Consider the following 18,705-nt stretch of genomic DNA (forward strand, 5'->3'; position numbering starts at 1 on the left):
TGTTTTTGGACTGTGGGAGGAAACCGGAGTACCCGGAGTAAACCCACGCAAGCACAGGGAGAACATGCAAACTCCACACAGAAAGGCCGGGATGCGAACCCACGACCTTCTTGCTGTGAGGCAACAGTGCTAACCACTCAGCCACCATGCTGCCCGCCTTCATTACATCTCTTCCAGAATTCTTTAATTCTTTAACAATTCGTCTGGATCAATGATTACTTCACTGTTTACAGATGGTTCAAAAGACAGTTGTTCATCTGCTGACAGAAAAAACATGTGAGCACAGTATTCTGGTTCTCACTTCATTGCATTGGCTTTCTGTGTATTTCAAGGTCCAGTTTAAAGCTTTATTACCTGTTGTTGAAATTTAAATAGGATGGTGCTGTTGTATTTGTCAGAGCTTTTGCATCCTGTTATCCCAGCGAGAGCAGCTGTATTGCAACAACAGTATAGTCAAATAATGCAGTGTAGCCTGTTGTTTTGCATGACTGCACATGAAAAGTTTAGATTATTACTAGAAATATAGTAAAATATATAATATGATTGTCAGAAGGATATTTAGATAATCAGAGGTATAGTTCTATTTTTTAAATTTTGTTTAGTAATGGTGATATAGTTCTTGAAGTCATGGTCAATTTATTGATTTTTTTGTTTACTTATGAAATATTCCCCATTAGTGTAACTACATACTGACTTTGTTATGTCCACAGGACAAAGTCTATGAAGAGAGGATCTGTAGTCTGTGAAGAGAGGATCTGTAGTCTGTGAAGAGAGGATCTGTAATCTGTGAAGAGAGGATCTGTAGTCTGTGGAGAGAGGATCTGTAGTCTGTGAAGAGAGGATCTGTAGGCTGAAAAGAGGATCTGTAGTCTGTGAAGAGAGGATCTGTAGTCTGTGGAGAGAGGATCGGTAGTCTGAAAAGAGGATCTGTAGTCTGTGAAGAGAGGAGCTGTAGTCTGAAAAGAGGATCTGTAGTCTGTGAAGAGAGGAGCTGTAGTCTGAAAAGAGGATCTGTAGTCTGTGAAGAGAGGATCTGTAGTCTGAAAAGAGGATCTGTAGTCTGTGAAGAGAGGAGCTGTAGTCTGAAAAGAGGATCTGTAGTCTGTGAAGAGAGGATCTGTAGTCTGAAAAGAGGATCTGTAGTCTGTGAAGAGAGGAGCTGTAGTCTGAAAAGAGGATCTGTAGTCTGTGAAGAGAGGATCGGTAGTCTGAAAAGAGGATCTGTAGTCTGTGAAGAGAGGAGCTGTAGTCTGAAAAGAGGATCTGTAGTCTGTGAAGAGAGGATCTGTAGTCTCTGGAGAGAGGATCTGTAGTCTGTGAAGAGAGGATCTGTAGTCTGTGGAGAGAGGATCTGTAGTTTGTGAATAAAGGATCTGTAGTCTGTGGAGAGAGGATCTGTAGTCTGTGGAAAGATGTCCTCCCAAGTCAGACTGAGGCTGCTGCCGAGTGCCAGATATTTGTTTGACAAGCCCGTTCAGGTGAAGGTGGAGGGGCTGAGGTCGAGGCAGGTGGTCACCATGAGAGCCAGATCAACGGACGAGAAAGGAGTGGTGTTCGGCTCCTCAGCCACCTACAGGGCTGATGGGAGTGGGGAGATAGACCTGCTCAGAGACCACTCACTCAGTGGGAGCTACTTTGGGGTTGATTTTGGTGTTCGGGTTTCCTGTGTCTCGTAAGTTCATCAGTTTAGATCAGCTCCATCTGTGTTAATTAGTTCTGTCCTGAGTCTATTTATACCTCCTGTGTTCCTTTGTTCCCTTTCAGGTCATATTCTGTGTAGTACTAAAACATTTCTTACACTAGGGAAGTCATAGTATTACAGCAGCACAGTATGTGCAGGGCATGTGCTGCCATAACACTGAAAGATATTTGATGCTTATCAAGTTGAAAAGACATGTTGAGTAAACGTGATGGTGTAGAATAACATATGGACATTTGTAAATAATCAAATACAATGAAGAGGTGAATATTCTTAAATTTCATCCCTCTTGTGTTTGTTTCTAAACTATCAGAGGGTTTTACCCAGCTGAGGCAAACACAGGTTAGTGAGCGTCCTCTGCTGGACAAAGTTTGCAGCTGCACAGAGCTTCAAGATTCAAGTTCTTGTGCAAAGATGGCTCAGGTAAACACATTTGTGTAGACAGTGCAAGTCTCATATAAATATTTAGTTTTCATCAGTCTCACAGCTATTGATAAAACTGTTCTTCAGTCTGGTAGTCCTGCTGTGAATGCTCCGCAGCCTCCTTCCAGAGGGAAGAGGGACATAAAAGTGCATGCAGGGTGGGTGGAGTCCCTAAAATAAAGCTCAATCACTTATTTCACATTACATGTTTTTATTTAATTGACATTACTTTGTAGAACCCTTTTTTTCACTTTGAGACTAAAAACATTTTTTTGTAATTTTATTTTGTCCAAAAAGTCAAACAGCTGTTATTTTAATTATTGATCAAGATATTGACCTGTGTGCTGTCATGGTATTGGAAAGTAAAATAACCATCATCCCAATGTTGGACCATGGGAACAGTCCAAGTACATAACGATCCTTCTGAAGCCTCAGGCATCTTTTTGTTATCACAGACAGAACGTTCTGTCTCTGAGGTTGAGTTAAGACAAAGACATACTTAGTAGACTGTGCATCATCAGAGGAGGAGCAGAGAAGCAAACAGAGGACGTTAAAACCCAGTTGATCATTTTCCTCTCAGATCAACAACTGCTTTGCTGCAGGTAAGTCAAGTGTCGGCCAGGTCTAGGAAGAGTTCTGGTTGTCCCAAACTTTTTCCATTTGAGGATTATGGAGGCCACTGTGCTCTTAGGAACCTTGAGTGCTGCAGAAATTCTTTTGTACCCTTGGCCAGATCTGTGCCTTGCCACAATTCTGTCTCTGAGTTCCTTGGGCAGTTCCTTCGACCTCATGATTCTCATTTTCTCTGACATGCACTGTGAGCTGTAAGGTCTTATATAGACAGGTGTGTGCCTTTCCTAATCAAGTCCAATCAGTTTATTTAAACACAGCTGGACTCCAATGAAGGAGCAGAACCATCTCAAGGAGGATCAGAAGAAATGGACAGCATGTGAGTTAAATATGAGTGTCACTGCAAAGGGTCTGAATACTTATGACCATGTGATATTTCAGTTTTTCTTTTTTAATAAATTTGCAAAAATTTCTACATTTCTGTTTTTTTCTGTCAAGATGGGGTGCTGAGTGTACATTAATGAGAAATAAAATGAACTTTTTTGATTTTGGCAAATGGCTGCAATGACACAAAAAGTGAAAAATTTAAAGGGGTCTGAATACTTTCCGTACCCACTGTATAAGATCCAGAATTTCATTTGATCAATAATTGACATTTACTGTGTTGTTTATGTCTCATGATCCAGGAGAAGGTCCATTTCCTGCATTGTTGGATCTGTCCACTTTTGCATCTGAGAAAAGAGCCAGTCTGCTGGCCAACAAAGGCTTTGTGGTTCTGGCTGTACCAGTTTACAGTGACCACCCTGACAATGTCAAACAGACAAATTTGGACCATTTTAAAGAAGCAGTGGATTATTTACAGCAACAACCAAAGGTGAGCTGTGTGAAGTTAATGATTGTTTTAGAGGACATGTTGACAATTTTTTATTCTGTCTTAAAGCAAAGGTCAGTTGTCACAGATAGGCAACATAAGTTTTTTGGTTTGATGATGCAGAAAAAATCAGGAGCAGAGTATGAGCAGTCAACGCAGAGTCCAGGAATCTGGCAAAGTAAATACAGCGAAAGACTCAGTGGCTAGAAAACTACAGCAGTAATGTTGTGGCTGACTGCTGCCACAGCAGACAGGTGGTAATGAAAGAGATGAGCTACAGGTGAGTCAATGACCAGCATTTGCACATGCATTGAACTAAGTTTTTAAATCAATACATATTAAGAAATATTCAAAAATAACCCAACATTTGTGAGATCTCTTCATACAAGGGAGTCTGTACAAGCACCTGTATGGTCAAGTAGAGTATCAGTTTAGGATTGTATTGATATACATTTGGCTTGTTAATTTTTCATTTGTAATGATAGCGTTGTCACTATGTTATCTGCTTGTGCTTGTCTATGCAGAACATTTACCTAACCTGTTGACTTTGCTATGTCTACAGGACAAACTCTAAATCTGTGAAGAGAGGATGACAGAGAGGATCTGTAGTCTGTGGAGAGACGATCTTTAGTCTGTGGAGAGACGATCTTTAGTCTGTGGAGAGAGGATCTGTGGTCTGTGGAGAGAGGATCTTTAGTCTGTGGAGAGAGGATCTTTAGTCTGTGGAGAGACGATCTTTAGTCTGTGGAGAGAGGATCTGTGGTCTGTGGAGAGAGGATCTTTAGTCTGTGGAGAGAGGATCTGTAGTCTGTGAAGAGAGGATCTGTAGTCTGTGGAGAGAGGATCTGTAGTCTGTGAAGAGAGGATCTGTAGTCAGAGAGGATCTGTAGTCTGTGAAGAGAGGATCTGTAGTCTGTGGAGAGAGGATCTGTAGTCTGTGAAGAGAGGATCTGTAGTCTGTGGAGAGAGGATCTGTAGTCTGTGGAGAGAGGATCTGTAGTCTGTGGAGAGAGGATCTGCAGTCTGTGGAGAGAGGATCTGCAGTCTGTGAAGAGAGGATCTGTAGTCTGTGGAGAGAGGATCTGTAGTCTGTGGAGAGAGGATCTGTAGTCTGTGGAGAGAGGATCTGTAGTCTGTGAAGAGAGGATCTGTAGTCTGTGGAGAGAGGATCTGTAGTCTGTGGAGAGAGGATCTGCAGTCTGTGGAGAGAGGATCTGCAGTCTGTGAAGAGAGGATCTGTAGTCTGTGGAGAGAGGATCTGTAGTCTGTGGAGAGAGGATCTGTAGTCTGTGGAGAGAGGATCTGTAGTCTGTGGAGAGAGGATCTGTAGTCTGTGGAGAGAGGATCTGTAGTCTGTGAAGAGAGGATCGGTAAGTCTGTGGAGAGAGGATCTGCTGTGGTCGATGAAGGCAGACGCCTTACACAAAAAGTTTCAAAAACCATGTGCACTAAATCCCCATGTGGTGAAGTTCTCTGTGCATGAGGAGGACAGGGAGGACAGGATGTTGGCAGAGGTGACCAATGAGAGGCTTCTGATTGGAAACGGGGTCAGCCGGGTTCCTGTCAAAGGGAGGAATTTTCAGGGAGTCCTGTTTACCCCCCCAGGTAAATAGTTCTGTACTTTATGTTTTCACCACAGTCTGTACAACATACAGTGCTGTAGTTATGACTGTGTTTGTAGTTGTTACAGTTTAGTGTCATTGCATCAAAATATTAAATTCAGCGATTCATACAATGTAATGAGCTAAGATTTCCTATGATTCTCTCCAGAAATTTGCCGTGTTGTATATGTCTTATGATCCAGGAGAAGGTCCATTTCCTGCAGTGTTGGATCTCTGCACCTTTGCATCTGAGAAAAGAGCCAGTCTGCTGGCCAACAAAGGCTTTGTGGTTCTGACTGTACCAGTTTACAGTGACCACCCTGACAATGTCAAACAGATGCATCTGGACCATTTTAAAGAAGCTTGTGGATTATTTACAACAACAACCAAAGGTGAGCTGTGTGAAGTAAATTATGCTTTTAAAGGGTCAGTCCTCTTTCACTGCAAATATGTTTTCACGTTTTTCTGATGTTAAAGCTTTAGCAGTTTGAGTTTGACATTTTAACTGAATATCTTCCAAATTACAACCTTTTAACACAAACTATATTTATTTTAATTGCCAAATTCCTGAATTTTGTGTGTTTAAACATATTATAACACCTCTTATTTGCTAATTTATTTTTCTTCTCAGGTGGGCAGTAAAGGAGTTCGCATAGTATCACGATCAAAGGGAGGAGAAATTGCACTTTCACTTGCTGCTTTTGTACCAGGTGTTGAGGCCACAGTGTGGATTAATGGCTGCAGTGCTGTTTTGCCTGTTCCTTTGTACTATAAGAACCAACAAATCTTCCCACCTTTACTGTTTGACACCAACAAGCTGATTCACACTGAATCAGGAGCTAGCATAATGAAGTACGGTTTTGAAAATCCTGTGGCAGAGAAGAACAAGGGCAGCCTGGTCCCCATTGAACAAGCCAAGGGACGTTTCCTCTTTGTGGCTTCAGAGGACGACCTCTGCTTGGACAGCAAAGTTTACATGGACCAGATGGTGGAGAGACTGAAGCACCATGGGAAGGAGAACTTTGAGACTGTGCGGTACCCTGGAGCTGGACACTTGCTGGAGGCACCATATGGTCCATACTGCACCTCCAGCTTTCATAGGGTCCTACCCTATGTAGTCTTGTGGGGGGGTGAAGCCAGGGCCCATGCTGCAGCTGAAGTCCACCTGTGGTCAAAGATCCAGGAGTTCTTCAAAACTCACCTGAGCTGTGATGCTGCACAAACTAAACCCAAGTTATAGATGCAAATAAGATAAGAGAAATAATAACAGATCAAGGTCTCAGGGCTGCTAATTAACTATAGTTGATCATGTTTATGCTTTATTTGTTTTGTAATGAGTAGAACTTTCAAAATGTGGTTTTGTGCACATTAATGAACATTCAGCTAGTAGAAATGTAACTCAAACAGAAGTTAATTCATTTTGAATTTCAGTTAATTTATCAAAGGTGATGCAAACTGTTGAAATATAGTAACCTGCTCTTTTTGCCATTTCAGAGTAAAATGATATATATGATTCTGATTAAAAACATGCATAATATTTTTCCTATCAAATGTTATGGTTAATACATAAATAAATACCCATTTCTCATTATTCACAGCAGTGAACTGATGTAACTTTTTTGAGTGTGCATGACACTGTGTTCGTGTGTCCTGTCTGAATGAGGGAGTCTGTGTGTATTCACCCCACAGTAGAAGATTTACTTAAAGCTGGAGTGTGGATGAAAGCAAACAGCCCATGCAACATTCCTATTTTTCCAATCTGTTATGAGCCTAGGTTTCCGTTTCCTGTTGGACTTTGATTTTGGTGTTCTGGTTTCCTGTGTCTCGTAAGTTCATCAGTTTAGATCAGCTCCATCTGTGTTAATTAGTTCTGTCCTGAGTCTATTTATACCTCCTGTGTTCCTTTGTTCCCTTTCAGGTCATATTCTGTGTAGTACTAAAACATTTCTTACACTAGGGAAGTCATAGTATTACAGCAGCACAGTATGTGCAGGGCATGTGCTGCCATAACACTGAAAGACATTTGATGCTTATCAAGTTGAAAAGACATGTTGAGTAAACGTGATGGTGTAGAATAACATATGAACATTTGTAAATAATCAAATACAATGAAGAGGTGAATATTCTTAAATTTCATCCCTCTTGTGTTTGTTTCTAAACTATCAGAGGGAAGAGGGACATAAAAGTGCATGCAGGGTGGGTGGAGTCCCTAAAATAAAGCACAATCACTTATTTCACATTACATGTTTTTATTAAATTGACATTACTCTGTAGAACCCTTTTTTTCACTATGAGACTAAAAACATTTTTTTGTAATTTTATTTTGTCCAAAAAGTCAAATTATATTGACCATGATTGATTTATAAAATGAACAAAAGGGGGTGAATTTTTTTCATGTTAATATCTGTTGTTCTTTGACATATGACGTTAAGGTCTGAGGTTTTCAACTGTTGATCTGACAAAACAAGCAATTTTAAGCACATTCTAATGACTTTGGAGAGTTTCACCTTTTTCTAATATCTTATGGAGAAAACCAGTATTAGGTTTATTAAGAAAAACATCAGCACATCAGTCAGTAACAGAAATAAGTGTAATACAAGTGTGACTCTCAAACTCGATCAAGACATGTTTCTTGCTGTACTTGTATTTTTCTTATTAGAAATCAAAAGAAATGAAGGCGAGAAATATATTGTTATAATTATATCAGCAACATTATATATTGTATTAACATAAGTTACAGTCACAGCAAAAATAAAACATGTACTAAAACATCTCAAAACACTCCTGCAGGATACACTTCATCATATGGCCATATGCTCAGTATGTTAAAAATCAAACAGCTGTTATTTTAATTATTGATCAAGATATTGACCTGTGTGCTGTCATGGTATTGGAAAGTAAAATAACCATCATCCCAATGTTGGATCATGGGAACAGTCCAAGTACATACTGATCCATCTGAACCCTCAGGCATCTTTTTTGTTAGCACAGACAGAACGTTCTGTCTCTGAGGTTGAGTTCAGACAAAATACTTAGTAGACTGGACTGTGCATCATCAGAGGAGGAGCAGAGAAGCAAACAGAGGACTTTAAAACCCAGCGGATCATTTTCCTCTCAGATCAACAACTGCTTTACTGGAGGTAAGTCAAGTGTCTTTTTTCTGACTTGTCTCCATTTGCACCCTTTATTACACACTAACTCCTTTGTATTTACAGAGAAATGAGCCTGTTCCTAACTTTTTATTTAAAAGCATTTTAATAATGTAGGAAGACAAAGAAAAGGGGAACAAATATGAGGTCATGGGGTGCACAGCACATCCAAATGAAAATATTTATAATTTGAGTAGTAACCTGGTTAATGGTTATATCCTGAAAACAAAGTCTGAGCATCGTATCATATGAATGTTGCTAAAATATGTATCTGATGTATGTCTGAAACATGGATTTGAACTGAACATATAACACACATGCATCAACAGCATTGCAAAGACAGTAAAACAGTAAGTTCACATGAAAAAGTATGAAAGAAAAACTTATGGGGATGTTTAGTTAATTATTGGTATGAGTTTATTTCTAATGTGTTTGTGTTGATATAGTTATTGAACTCATAATGGATTCATTGATTATGTGTATCCTATATCACATTTTACAAAAAATTATACCTTTCTTATTAACTTTTTTACCCCCCTAGGGAAAGTTATGTCCACAAGACTAAGTCTGTGGAGAGAGGGTCTGTATTCTGAAAAGAGGATCTGCAGTCTGTGGAGAGAGAGGATCTGTAGTCTGTGGAGAGAGGATCTGTAGTCTGTGGAGAGAGGATCTGTAGTCTGTTGAGAGAGGAGCTGTAGTCTGTGAAGGGATGATCTGTAGCCTGAAAAGAGGATCTGTAGTCTGTGGAGAGAGGAGCTGTAGTCTGTGAAGGGATGATCTGTAGCCTGAAAAGAGGATCTGTGGTCTGTGGAGAGAGGATCTGTAGTTTGTGGAGAGACGATCTGTAGTCTGTGAAGAGAGGATCTGTAGTCTGTGAAGAGAGGGTCTGTAGTCTGAAAAGAGGATCTGCAGTCTGTGAAGAGAGGGTCTGTAGTCTGTGAATAGAGGATCTGTAGTCTTTGAAGAGAGGATCTGCAGTCTTCGAAGAGAGGATCTGTAGTCTGTGGAGAGAGGATCTGTTGTCTGTGGAGAGAGGATCTGTAGCCTGTGGAGAGATGTCCTCCCAAGTCAGACTGAGGCTGCTGCCGAGTGCCAGATGTTTGTTTGACCAGCCTGTTCAGGTGAAGGTGGAGGGGCTGAGGTCGAGGCAGGTGGTCACCATGAGAGCCAGATCAACGGACGAGAAAGGAGTGGTGTTCAGCTCCTCAGCCACCTACAGGGCTGATGGGAGCGGAGAGATAGACCTGCTCAGAGACCCCTCACTCAGTGGGAGCTACGTTGGGGTTGAACCCATGGGTCTGCTGTGGTCCATGAAGGCAGACGCCTTACACAAAAGGTTCCAAAAACCATGTGCACTAAATCCCCATGTGGTGAGGTTCTCTGTGCATGAGGAGGACAGGGAGGACAGGATGTTGGCAGAGGTGACCAATGAGAGGCTTCTGATTGGAAACGGGGTCAGCCGGGTTCCTGTCAAAGGGAGGAATTATCAGGGAGTCCTGTTTACCCCCCCAGGTAAATAGTTCTGTACTTTTCACCACAGTCTGTACAACATACAGTACTGTAGTTATCACTGTTTGTAGTAGTTGTATCAGTTTAGTGTCATTGCATCAGAATTTCAAGGATGCACATTATGTAATGAGCTAAGATTTCCTATGATTCTCTATAGACATTTACCGTGTTGTATATGTCTTGTGATCCAGGAGAAGGTCCATTTCCTGCAGTGTTGGATCTCTGCACCTTAATGTCTGAGAAAAGAGCCAGTCTGCTGGCCAGCAGAGGGTTTATGGTTCTGACTGTACCAGTTTACACTGACCACCCTGACAATGTCAAACAGATACATCTGGACCATTTTAAAGAAGCAGTGGATTTTTTACAACAACAACCAAAAGTGGGCAGTAAAGGAGTTGGCATAATGGCACGATCAAAGGGAGGTGATATCGCACTTTCACTTGCTGCTTTTGTATCAGGTGTTAAAGCTGTAGTGTCCATTAATAGCTGCAATGCTGTTGTAGGTGTTCCTCTTTATTATCAGAATCATCAAATCATCTCACCCTTAAGGTCTGACATCACTAAGATCATTACCACTGAGTCAGGAGCTAGCATACTCAAGTATGGTCTTGGAGATCCCCTGGCAGAGGAGAACAAGGACAGCCTGGTCCCCATTGAACAAGCCAAGGGACATTTCCTCTTTGTGGCTTCAGAGGACGACCTTAACTGGGACAGCAAGGCTTACATGGACCAGATGGCGGAGAGACTGAAGCGCCATGGGAAGGAGAACTTTGAGACTCTGTGTTACCCTGGAGCTGGACACCTGCTAGAGCCACCTTATAGTCCATACTGCGCCTCCAGCTTTCATAGGCTAGTTCACCATGTAGTCCTGTGGGGGGGTGAAGCCAGGGCCCATGCTGAAGCTGAAGTCCACCTGTGGTCAAAGATCCAGGAGTTTTTCAGAACTCACCTGAGCTGTGATGCTGCACAAACTAAAGCGAAATTATAGATTCAAATAAGATAAGAAAAATATAAAAATATAATAGCAAATCACGATAACACGGCTGCTGCGTAATTATAGCAGATCATGTTTATGCTTCTTCTTTTGGGTAGAACTTTGAATATTATATAATACATTATATAATTATACAATATAATATTACTTTTAATGTTTTTCCTTTAAATATTATTTATGTGATTCATTTTAACTTAGTATGGGCTGAATATGTTTAAAAGACGAACATAGTAAGATGCATTTAGCATTTTGCAGAGATCTCAAACATGGATGTCACTCTTGAAAACAGAAGGACCTGTGTCATTTGGTGTAACAGTGTGATGAACGTTTCAGACAACTATGGAGGTTTACAGCATAGACAAATAAAAGAAACCTGTTTCTGTATTAAACAACGTTATGGTGAGAATTTCAAATTCAATGTTGGGATTTGTGTAAATTAACAGAAACACATAAAATCACCACCCACATTTCTTTCATTCTATATGGGCCCTGTGGCCCGAGACTTATTTAGACTGTAGTAGTAAATTGTCCTTCCTCTCATTGAGAAAGATACTGTGTAAGCTGATATTTTCTATTTGGTATTTTTCGGTCTTGTATATGGACACATTTCATTCAAGTTGAACTTAAAGATTTTTTAAAAATTTCTTCCAAATTATCTCATCTTGTCTCATTACCAAGTTTTGCAGTGTACATCATGAGTGCCTGTTACTGAAGCCTCAGCTTATACTCTGTAAATGCTGTAAATGCTGTTTGCAAACTTGATTTTCCAACATGTAAACAAATAAATGTAAAAAAAAACAAGCCTCAAGTTGTAGCACAGTGTGGTGCTTAATTTAATTCTTAATGCCATTTTTTAACTAAATAAACAATGTTGTTATAACAATTGTTCCAGAAACTAAACTACAATACCCAGTGTTTGGACACGTAGCTGACATTTTATCCAGCAAAACATGACAAACATTTTCAGTGGTACACTGGGGCTTTGTCTACAATGAAGCATATATACTAAAACTCACCCTAATACTTTTATTTTAATAAGGCTGTTACCCTGTTGCCTAGTTCTTCCAATTTTGAAAGGTTTCATTTGATGCCTCTGCTTATTTGGCTTGTTAAATATTAGGTCCCTGGAAGATAACTTGTTTTACACAGTCTCTACTTTGTGATGTCAATTTTTTTTCATTACTTAAATATTAAGTTCAGGTGATTTTGCCACAACAGAAATAAACCTGTCCCCCAGGACGTGGTTGCTGTGGCCTGGTTGTGATTCATGGAAACAGATTTAAATCCTGCTTAGTAGAGATTATTCTGTTATTCACAGTAGAGAGTCAGGGGCTAGCGTGGTCAAGTATGCTGTGCACAATCTCCTGGCAGAGGAGAACAAGGGCAGTCTGGTCCCCACTGAACAAGCCAAGGGATGTTTCCTCTTTATAGCTTCAGAGGACGACCTCAACTGGGACAGCAAGGCTTACATGGACCAGATGGTGGAGAGACTGAAGCGCCATGGGAAAGAGAACTTTGAGTCTCTGTGTTACCCTGGAGCTGGACACTGGCTGGAGCCACCTTATGGTCCATTCTGCCCGTCCAGCTTTCATTGGGTTGCAGGCAAACCAGTCCTGTGGGGGGGTCAGTCCAGGGCCCACACAACAGCTGAAGTTCACCTGTGGAAGAAGATCCAGGAGTTCCAAGAGCTCACCTGAGCTGTGATGCTACACAGACTAAAGCCAAATTATAGATGCTATTATAGAACATTGCATTTATAACTCAGGCCTGGCAAATAGTTTTAGTGGCTGTCTTGTAATCTTTTGTAATTTTAAGTCATTTCTGGTATAATATTAAAAAAAATTGTAAATTCTGTTTTTAGTTATTGATTATAGACAGGCAGGTAGATGGTCAGTCCCAAAGGGAAGTTAGAGTGTTGCAGCAGCACAGTTTGTATAAATAAACACCATAGATAAAGTCTTGGATTTAGACTTGGGATTTTAACTCAAGTCTTAAATCACACATACAGTGACTTGAGACTTGATTTCAGACTTGTTCTTAAAAGGCTTGGTTTGGGCTCCGGTTCTGGGACATGCGAACAGTCTTTAATTGACTTTTTTAGGTTGTTCAGCTCATTAACATTAAGGAAATGTATAAGCTGAAAGTCAACTGTAAACAACAGACAGATAAGTCAATTTCACAAACTAGACATACATTCTTAGTTCACTTCTTAGATGACACTGAAGACAATATTACAGACCTGGAATGAAATCAGGTAAATAAAGTCATTTACATGATTTTGTGGCAGGGGGGTGTGTTTTTTTTTTCATATACCACATAGTAATAGCCAGTTTAGTCATCAACCAAACAACTAATCAGTGCTGATACTGTATATATTAATAGATAATGGAGTGATTATAATACAGTACATGGTTTGCAATAATTAAGATATATCAGTGCAGATTTCTAGGCAGTTTGGACTGCATGTAGGAGACTAGATTGCTACTCTCAACCATTAGAGACTTGAGACTTGCAAAATAATCACATAAACACTTGTATCTTCTGCCTTAAAGGGGACTGTGCTATAATGTGCAATTTAAAGAAAATCTGCAAAGTAAGTGCAGTTGTCAAACACATACTGTTGAGTAAATGTGGTGGCATAGAAATATTATGTATATAAAAATGCAAATAATCAAATACAATGATTTAAATATATTATTGAGGTGAATATTCTATCATTGATGTTTTGTGTTTCCCTCAGTTGTGTAAAACAAACACAGGTTAGTGAGCGTCTTCTGCTGGACAAAGTTTGCAGCTGCACTGAGCTTCATCCACAGGAACCAGCAGTGTTTATACCAGGAAAGGTGAATCAGGTCAGTAACAGCCAGTTTATTCTTGGAGAAGTGCAATAATAGTCTGTGACTGATTGGAACTGAGTGTTTGATTCATGTAGTGACATGTAAACATGTTGATTTGTCCTGCATCAGAGTCTTGGGTTGAAAGAGGATCAGATTCGGTGCGTTTACACACTGACCGGGTTTAATACGGGGGACGGGTTGGACATGTCCCCCCACCCAATACTGGAGACATCTGCATTTGTCCCATCCAAATGTTAAACCACTGAACATTAGAAAGTCTGATTTTTAAAGTGTCACACCGACTAAAAACCCGAGCACAGTGTCGATACAGAGTCAGTAAACTTTGGCCGAGATAAATCAGTCAGTCGTGTGGCTCAAATAACAGAAGTCACTAACGTGTTACATGAACTAGCTAGTTGAAGAATGGAAGACGATTAAACCAGTAAAGGAGTTTGAAATGACAAGTTTGGTGGTTTGTGACTGAGATTTACCCACAGCAGTTAACGTTACGTTAGCTAACGTTAGCTCTCCAACGGAGAAGTAACATCACTCTAAGGTTATGCTGTGGCTAAGCTAACTGGCTACTAGCACAACGATGGCTGATTTAAGCTTTTTAAGACGCCCTGTTTCTAACACTCTGGGTTCACTAACGTCAACTATGGTCAAGCCGTTAAAAAAACAACAATCCGGTAACGTCAACGTAAGCTCCGCCTTTTACGTTAACGTTTTTACGTTAACGATACCATTAACTTTAGTCTCGTCTCAGTCCTGTGACGTCAGGTCTTTCTCGGTGTTAACGGTTCCCACCGTGACTGATTGATTGATAACTATCGTTACTGTATTTGGAAACATAACTGGCACCAAAGTCACCTACACATTAATCATCTCATACATATTCTGGCTTTTCAGTTGTGTTTTCTGTTTTGTCTTGTAATTATTGTGTTGACACTTAATTTTTTCATATTTACTGTCACAGTCACGGGACAAACTCTACGTCTGTGGAGAGAGGATCTGTAGTCTGTGAAGAGAGGATCTGTAGTCTGTGGAGAGAGGATCTGTAGTCTGTGGAGAGAGGATCTGTAGTCTGTGAAGAGAGGGTCTGTAGTCTGAAAAGAGGATCTGTAGTCTGTGGAGAGAGGATCTGTAGTCTGTGGAGAGAGGATCTGTAGTCTGTGGAGAGAGGATCTGTAGTCTGTGAAGAGAGGGTTTGTAGTCTGAAAAGAGGATCTGCTGTCTGTGAAGAGAGGATCTGTAGTCTGTGGAGAGAGGATCTGTAGTCTGTGGAGAGAGGATCTGTAGTCTGTGAAGAGAGGATCTGCAGTCTGTGAAGAGAGGATCTGCAGTCTGTGGAGAGAGGATCTGCAGTCTGTGGAGAGAGGATCTGTAGTCTGTGGAGAGAGGATCTGTAGTCTGTGAAGAGAGGATCTGTAGTCTGTGGAGAGAGGATCTGTAGTCTGTGAAGAGAGGATCTGTAGTCTGTGGAGAGAGGATCTGTAGTCTGTGGAGAGAGGATCTGTATTCTGTGAAGAGATGTCCTCCCAAGTCAGACTGAGGCTGCTGCCAAGTGCCAGATGTTTGTTTGACCAGCCTGTTCAGGTGAAGGTGGAGGGGCTGAGGTCGAGGCAGGTGGTCACCATGAGAGCCAGATCAACGGACGAGAAAGGAGTGGTGTTCAGCTCCTCAGCCACCTACAGGGCTGATGGGAGCGGGAAGATAGACCTGCTCAGAGACCACTCACTCAGTGGGAGCTACGTTGGGGTTGAACCCATGGGTCTGCTGTGGTCGCTGAAGGCAGATGCCTTGCACAAGTACTTTTTCAAGAACAACGCACTACATCCCCATGTGGTGAAGTTCTCTGTGCATGAGGAGGACAGGGAGGACAGGATGTTGGCAGAGGTGACCAATGAGAGGCTTCTGATTGGAAACGGGGTCAGCCGGGTTCCTGTCAAAGGGAGGAATTTTCAGGGAGTCCTGTTTACCCCCCCAGGTGAATAATTCTGCACTTTCTGTTTTCACTACAATCTAACTACATTTTGTGTAATAATAAGAGTGATTCTGTATATCAAGAATGCATATTATATAAGATCCAGAATTTCATTTGATCAATAATTGACATTTACTGTGTTGTTTATGTCTTATGATCCAGGAGATGGTCCATTTCCTGCAGTGTTGGATCTGTCCACTTTTGCATCTGAGAAAAGAGCCAGTCTGCTGTCCAACAAAGGCTTTGTGGTTCTGGCTGTACCAGTTTACAGTGACCACCCTGACAATGTCAAACAGACAAATCTGGACCATTTTAAAGAAGCAGTGGATTTTTTACAACAACAACCAAAGGTGAGCTGTGTGAATTTAATGATTGTTTTAGAGGACATGTTGACAATTTTTTATTCTGTCTTAAAGCAAAGGTCAGTTGTCACAGATAGGCAACATAAGTTTTTTGGTTTGATGATGCAGAAAAAATCAGGAGCAGAGTATGAGCAGTCAACGCAGAGTCCATGAATCTGGCAAAGTAAATACAGCAAAAGACTCAGTGGCTAGAAAACTACAGCAGTAATGTTGTGGCTGACTGCTGCCACAGCAGACAGGTGGTAATGAAAGAGATGAGCTACAGGTGAGTCAATGAGCAGAAACTGATCAGGGGAGTGTCGTGGCATAAAAAATAGGAACTTTTCTGAAAAAGTGTAAAAACTTGATCGGCGACAGTAGTGGGGAAAAACAGAAACCCAGAGTGGAGTGTGACTAAATGATCTCTCCCTGATTTGTTTTTCATGTTTACACACTATTACTGAACCTGTCTAACATATTTAAGATTAATTTGGGGTGCTGTGGATTTTGTTCCTGGACTCTGTGTTGAAACATATTTTATTGCCTCTAACTAGCATGTTTTTCTTCTCAGGTGGGCAGTAAAGGAGTTGGGATAATATCACGGTCAAAGGGAGCTGATATCGCACTTTCACTTGCTGCTTTTGTACCAGGTATTGAGGCTGTAGTGTGGATTAATGGCTGCAGCTCCATTGTGGGTGTTCCTGTGTACTATAAGAACCGCCAGATTCTCTCAACATTACCGTTTGACTTCAACAAGGTAATTCGCACTGAATCAGGAGCTAGCATAATCAGATATGGTCTTGAAGATGCCGTGACAGAGAAGAACAAGGGCAGTCTGGTCCCCATTGAACAAGCCAAGGGACACTTCCTCTTTATAGCTTCTGGGGACGACCTCAACTGGGACAGCAAGGCTTACATGGATGAGATGGCGGAGAGACTGAAGCACCATAGGAAGGAGAACTTTGAGACTGTGTGTTACCCTGAAGCTGGTCATTTATTGGAGCCACCATATGGTCCATACTGCCCCTCCGCTTTACATGGGCTCATTCGCTTCCCGGTCCTGTGGGGGGGTGAACCCAGAGCCCATGCTGCAGCTGAAGTCCACATGTGGAAGAAGATGCAGGACTTCCTCAGAACTCACTTGAAATGTGATGCTGCACAGAATAAAGCCAGGTTATAGATGTAGCTATAGCGATACAAACAACACATTGATAAAAACAAACAACACATTGATAAAATCACTGCATTTATTAAGTGGAAATCACAATCTAATCCACAATTCTGAAAATTTGCTCTATTTTAATTATTGATCATAGAACAGTTACACTTGTAGCACAGTATCAATAATTAGTCCATGTCTTTTTGTGTAAACTGTACCAAAAACCTCTAGAAATAATGTGTTAATTTATGACGTCCTTTTAATAACAGTCTGGTAAACCTAACCTATAGTACATCCATAGATTAGGCAAGAGGGTAGAGTTATGCAACACACTGTATGTTCTGTTGTATCACACTGGAACTTGTACCCAGAACCTCCTGACTGTTCAATAGCCTACAGTGTAAATGAACTGCTAAAAGATCATCTTCATGCTTGATGTTCCAAATTTGGAACATTAAACAAATATACTGCTATAAACTAATTCAGTGTTTCTCATGTGTGAAATTTGTTAAGCACAGTTATGATGATTTAAGTCATTTTAAGTGAACAAAGGAAATGTTTTCAGACGTTTGTCTGTATCATAATAGGAACATCATTAGTTGAATTTGTCTCTTGAAATTCAGTCTGAGCCCTGTTTATCAATAACTTTAGCAAAAGGTTCCTGATCAGGAACATATGACTGGGGGAACTTCTGCTCATGAAGCTTTTAAATAAACCCTGTCAGGCTGTCAGTTTCTAAGCCATGTCTGAGTTTAACTTTCTTAAATGTTTGTTAATGAGGCAATGTCGATCATAAAATACATCTTAGGACAGAAAACACGTTTAGTCGACCAATCAGCAGTCAGAAAGAAGAACGGTGAGGCGTAAATGTGCCTGAGCGACCAATCACTGAGCCTGTTTGTTTGTCCACATAGACCCTTTTTATTTTTTATTATTTGACTTATAACTTCGGGCTTTATAGTTTAACTTCATAACTACTGCAGGCAATCAATATCAATTCACCCGATTGCACTACAAAGTTGACACAAACTTTTAAGTAGAAACTGGGCCTGTAGCCTGTCATTTTTTTTTCCATGGCTCAGTGCACAGATTTACCAGTTTCTCTCTTAATCCAGATTGTATTCACATAAAGGCTCATTTAGGAGATTACCCAAGTGTCACATTTATCAAATAATGTACCATTTGATTTGTAATGCAAAAATGTTTTTATGTTGTTGTTTCCTAGTGAATCAATAAACTAACCATTCTGTGACATCCCATAAAAGTGGTGTTAATATATATATTTAGAATCAAATTTATTGCCAACTGGATTTATTTATCATATTAGGCTATATCTAAAATATATATTTACTGTATATATTATACACAGAAAAGAATTATGTTGTGTTTTTCCAAGATTTTAAAATTGGGTGCAAGTGTAACCACTATCTTGTCTTCCTTCATTAAAAAAAAAAAGCTTAATATTGCACAATTGCATATGTTAATATGGACAGGTGTGACCAGTACCAGTCTGTACACAGACGTTTGGAAATATATGTGTTACATCCATTGAACTAAGTTTTTAAATC

The 18,705-nt window shown here is 40.5% G+C and overlaps 3 protein-coding genes and 1 long non-coding RNA gene across 4 annotated transcripts; all 4 read left to right on the forward strand.

Annotated features, from left to right (window-relative positions):
• The first annotated feature begins 3,009 nt into the window (after positions 1-3,009).
• LOC113134629 (uncharacterized) lies at positions 3,010-4,263 on the forward strand. The gene is made up of 4 exons (XR_003296077.1): positions 3,010-3,071; positions 3,379-3,566; positions 3,687-3,843; positions 4,126-4,263. It is a non-coding gene; the product is annotated as an uncharacterized LOC113134629 (long non-coding RNA).
• Positions 4,264-4,833: 570 nt separating this feature from the next.
• LOC113134605 (putative acyl-coenzyme A thioesterase 6) lies at positions 4,834-6,755 on the forward strand. The gene is given in 4 exon segments (XM_026314060.1): positions 4,834-5,168; positions 5,368-5,528; positions 5,530-5,556; positions 5,796-6,755. Coding segments are annotated over 4 exon segments (999 nt in total). The 5' UTR covers positions 4,834-4,966; the 3' UTR covers positions 6,405-6,755.
• Positions 6,756-9,258: 2,503 nt separating this feature from the next.
• On the forward strand, positions 9,259-11,578 carry LOC113134585 (acyl-coenzyme A thioesterase 1-like). The gene is made up of 2 exons (XM_026314032.1): positions 9,259-9,825; positions 10,014-11,578. Exons 1-2 carry the CDS (start codon positions 9,369-9,371, stop codon positions 10,808-10,810), a joined length of 1,254 nt encoding a protein of 417 aa, XP_026169817.1. The 5' UTR covers positions 9,259-9,368; the 3' UTR covers positions 10,811-11,578.
• Positions 11,579-15,047: 3,469 nt separating this feature from the next.
• On the forward strand, positions 15,048-18,401 carry LOC113134576 (acyl-coenzyme A thioesterase 3-like). Its single transcript, XM_026314024.1, has 3 exons — positions 15,048-15,640; positions 15,800-15,987; positions 16,550-18,401. Exons 1-3 carry the CDS (start codon positions 15,184-15,186, stop codon positions 17,156-17,158), a joined length of 1,254 nt encoding a protein of 417 aa, XP_026169809.1. The 5' UTR covers positions 15,048-15,183; the 3' UTR covers positions 17,159-18,401.
• The last annotated feature ends 304 nt before the right edge of the window (positions 18,402-18,705 follow it).

Source organism: Mastacembelus armatus, chromosome 17 (genome assembly GCF_900324485.2).
Source record: "Mastacembelus armatus chromosome 17, fMasArm1.2, whole genome shotgun sequence".
NCBI classification, from domain to species: domain Eukaryota; kingdom Metazoa; phylum Chordata; class Actinopteri; order Synbranchiformes; family Mastacembelidae; genus Mastacembelus; species Mastacembelus armatus.

Bases quoted from the DNA above. Each gene is read 5' to 3' on its own strand.
- LOC113134585 (XM_026314032.1), top strand. From the start codon at position 9,369: ATGTCCTCCCAAGTCAGACTGAGGCTGCTGCCGAGTGCCAGATGTTTG. The intron at 9,826-10,013 runs GTAAATAGTTCT...CTTGTGATCCAG, and splicing joins AGTCCTGTTTACCCCCCCAG to GAGAAGGTCCATTTCCTGCA.
- LOC113134576 (XM_026314024.1), top strand. From the start codon at position 15,184: ATGTCCTCCCAAGTCAGACTGAGGCTGCTGCCAAGTGCCAGATGTTTG. The intron at 15,641-15,799 runs GTGAATAATTCT...CTTATGATCCAG, and splicing joins AGTCCTGTTTACCCCCCCAG to GAGATGGTCCATTTCCTGCA. The intron at 15,988-16,549 runs GTGAGCTGTGTG...TTTTCTTCTCAG, and splicing joins TTTTACAACAACAACCAAAG to GTGGGCAGTAAAGGAGTTGG.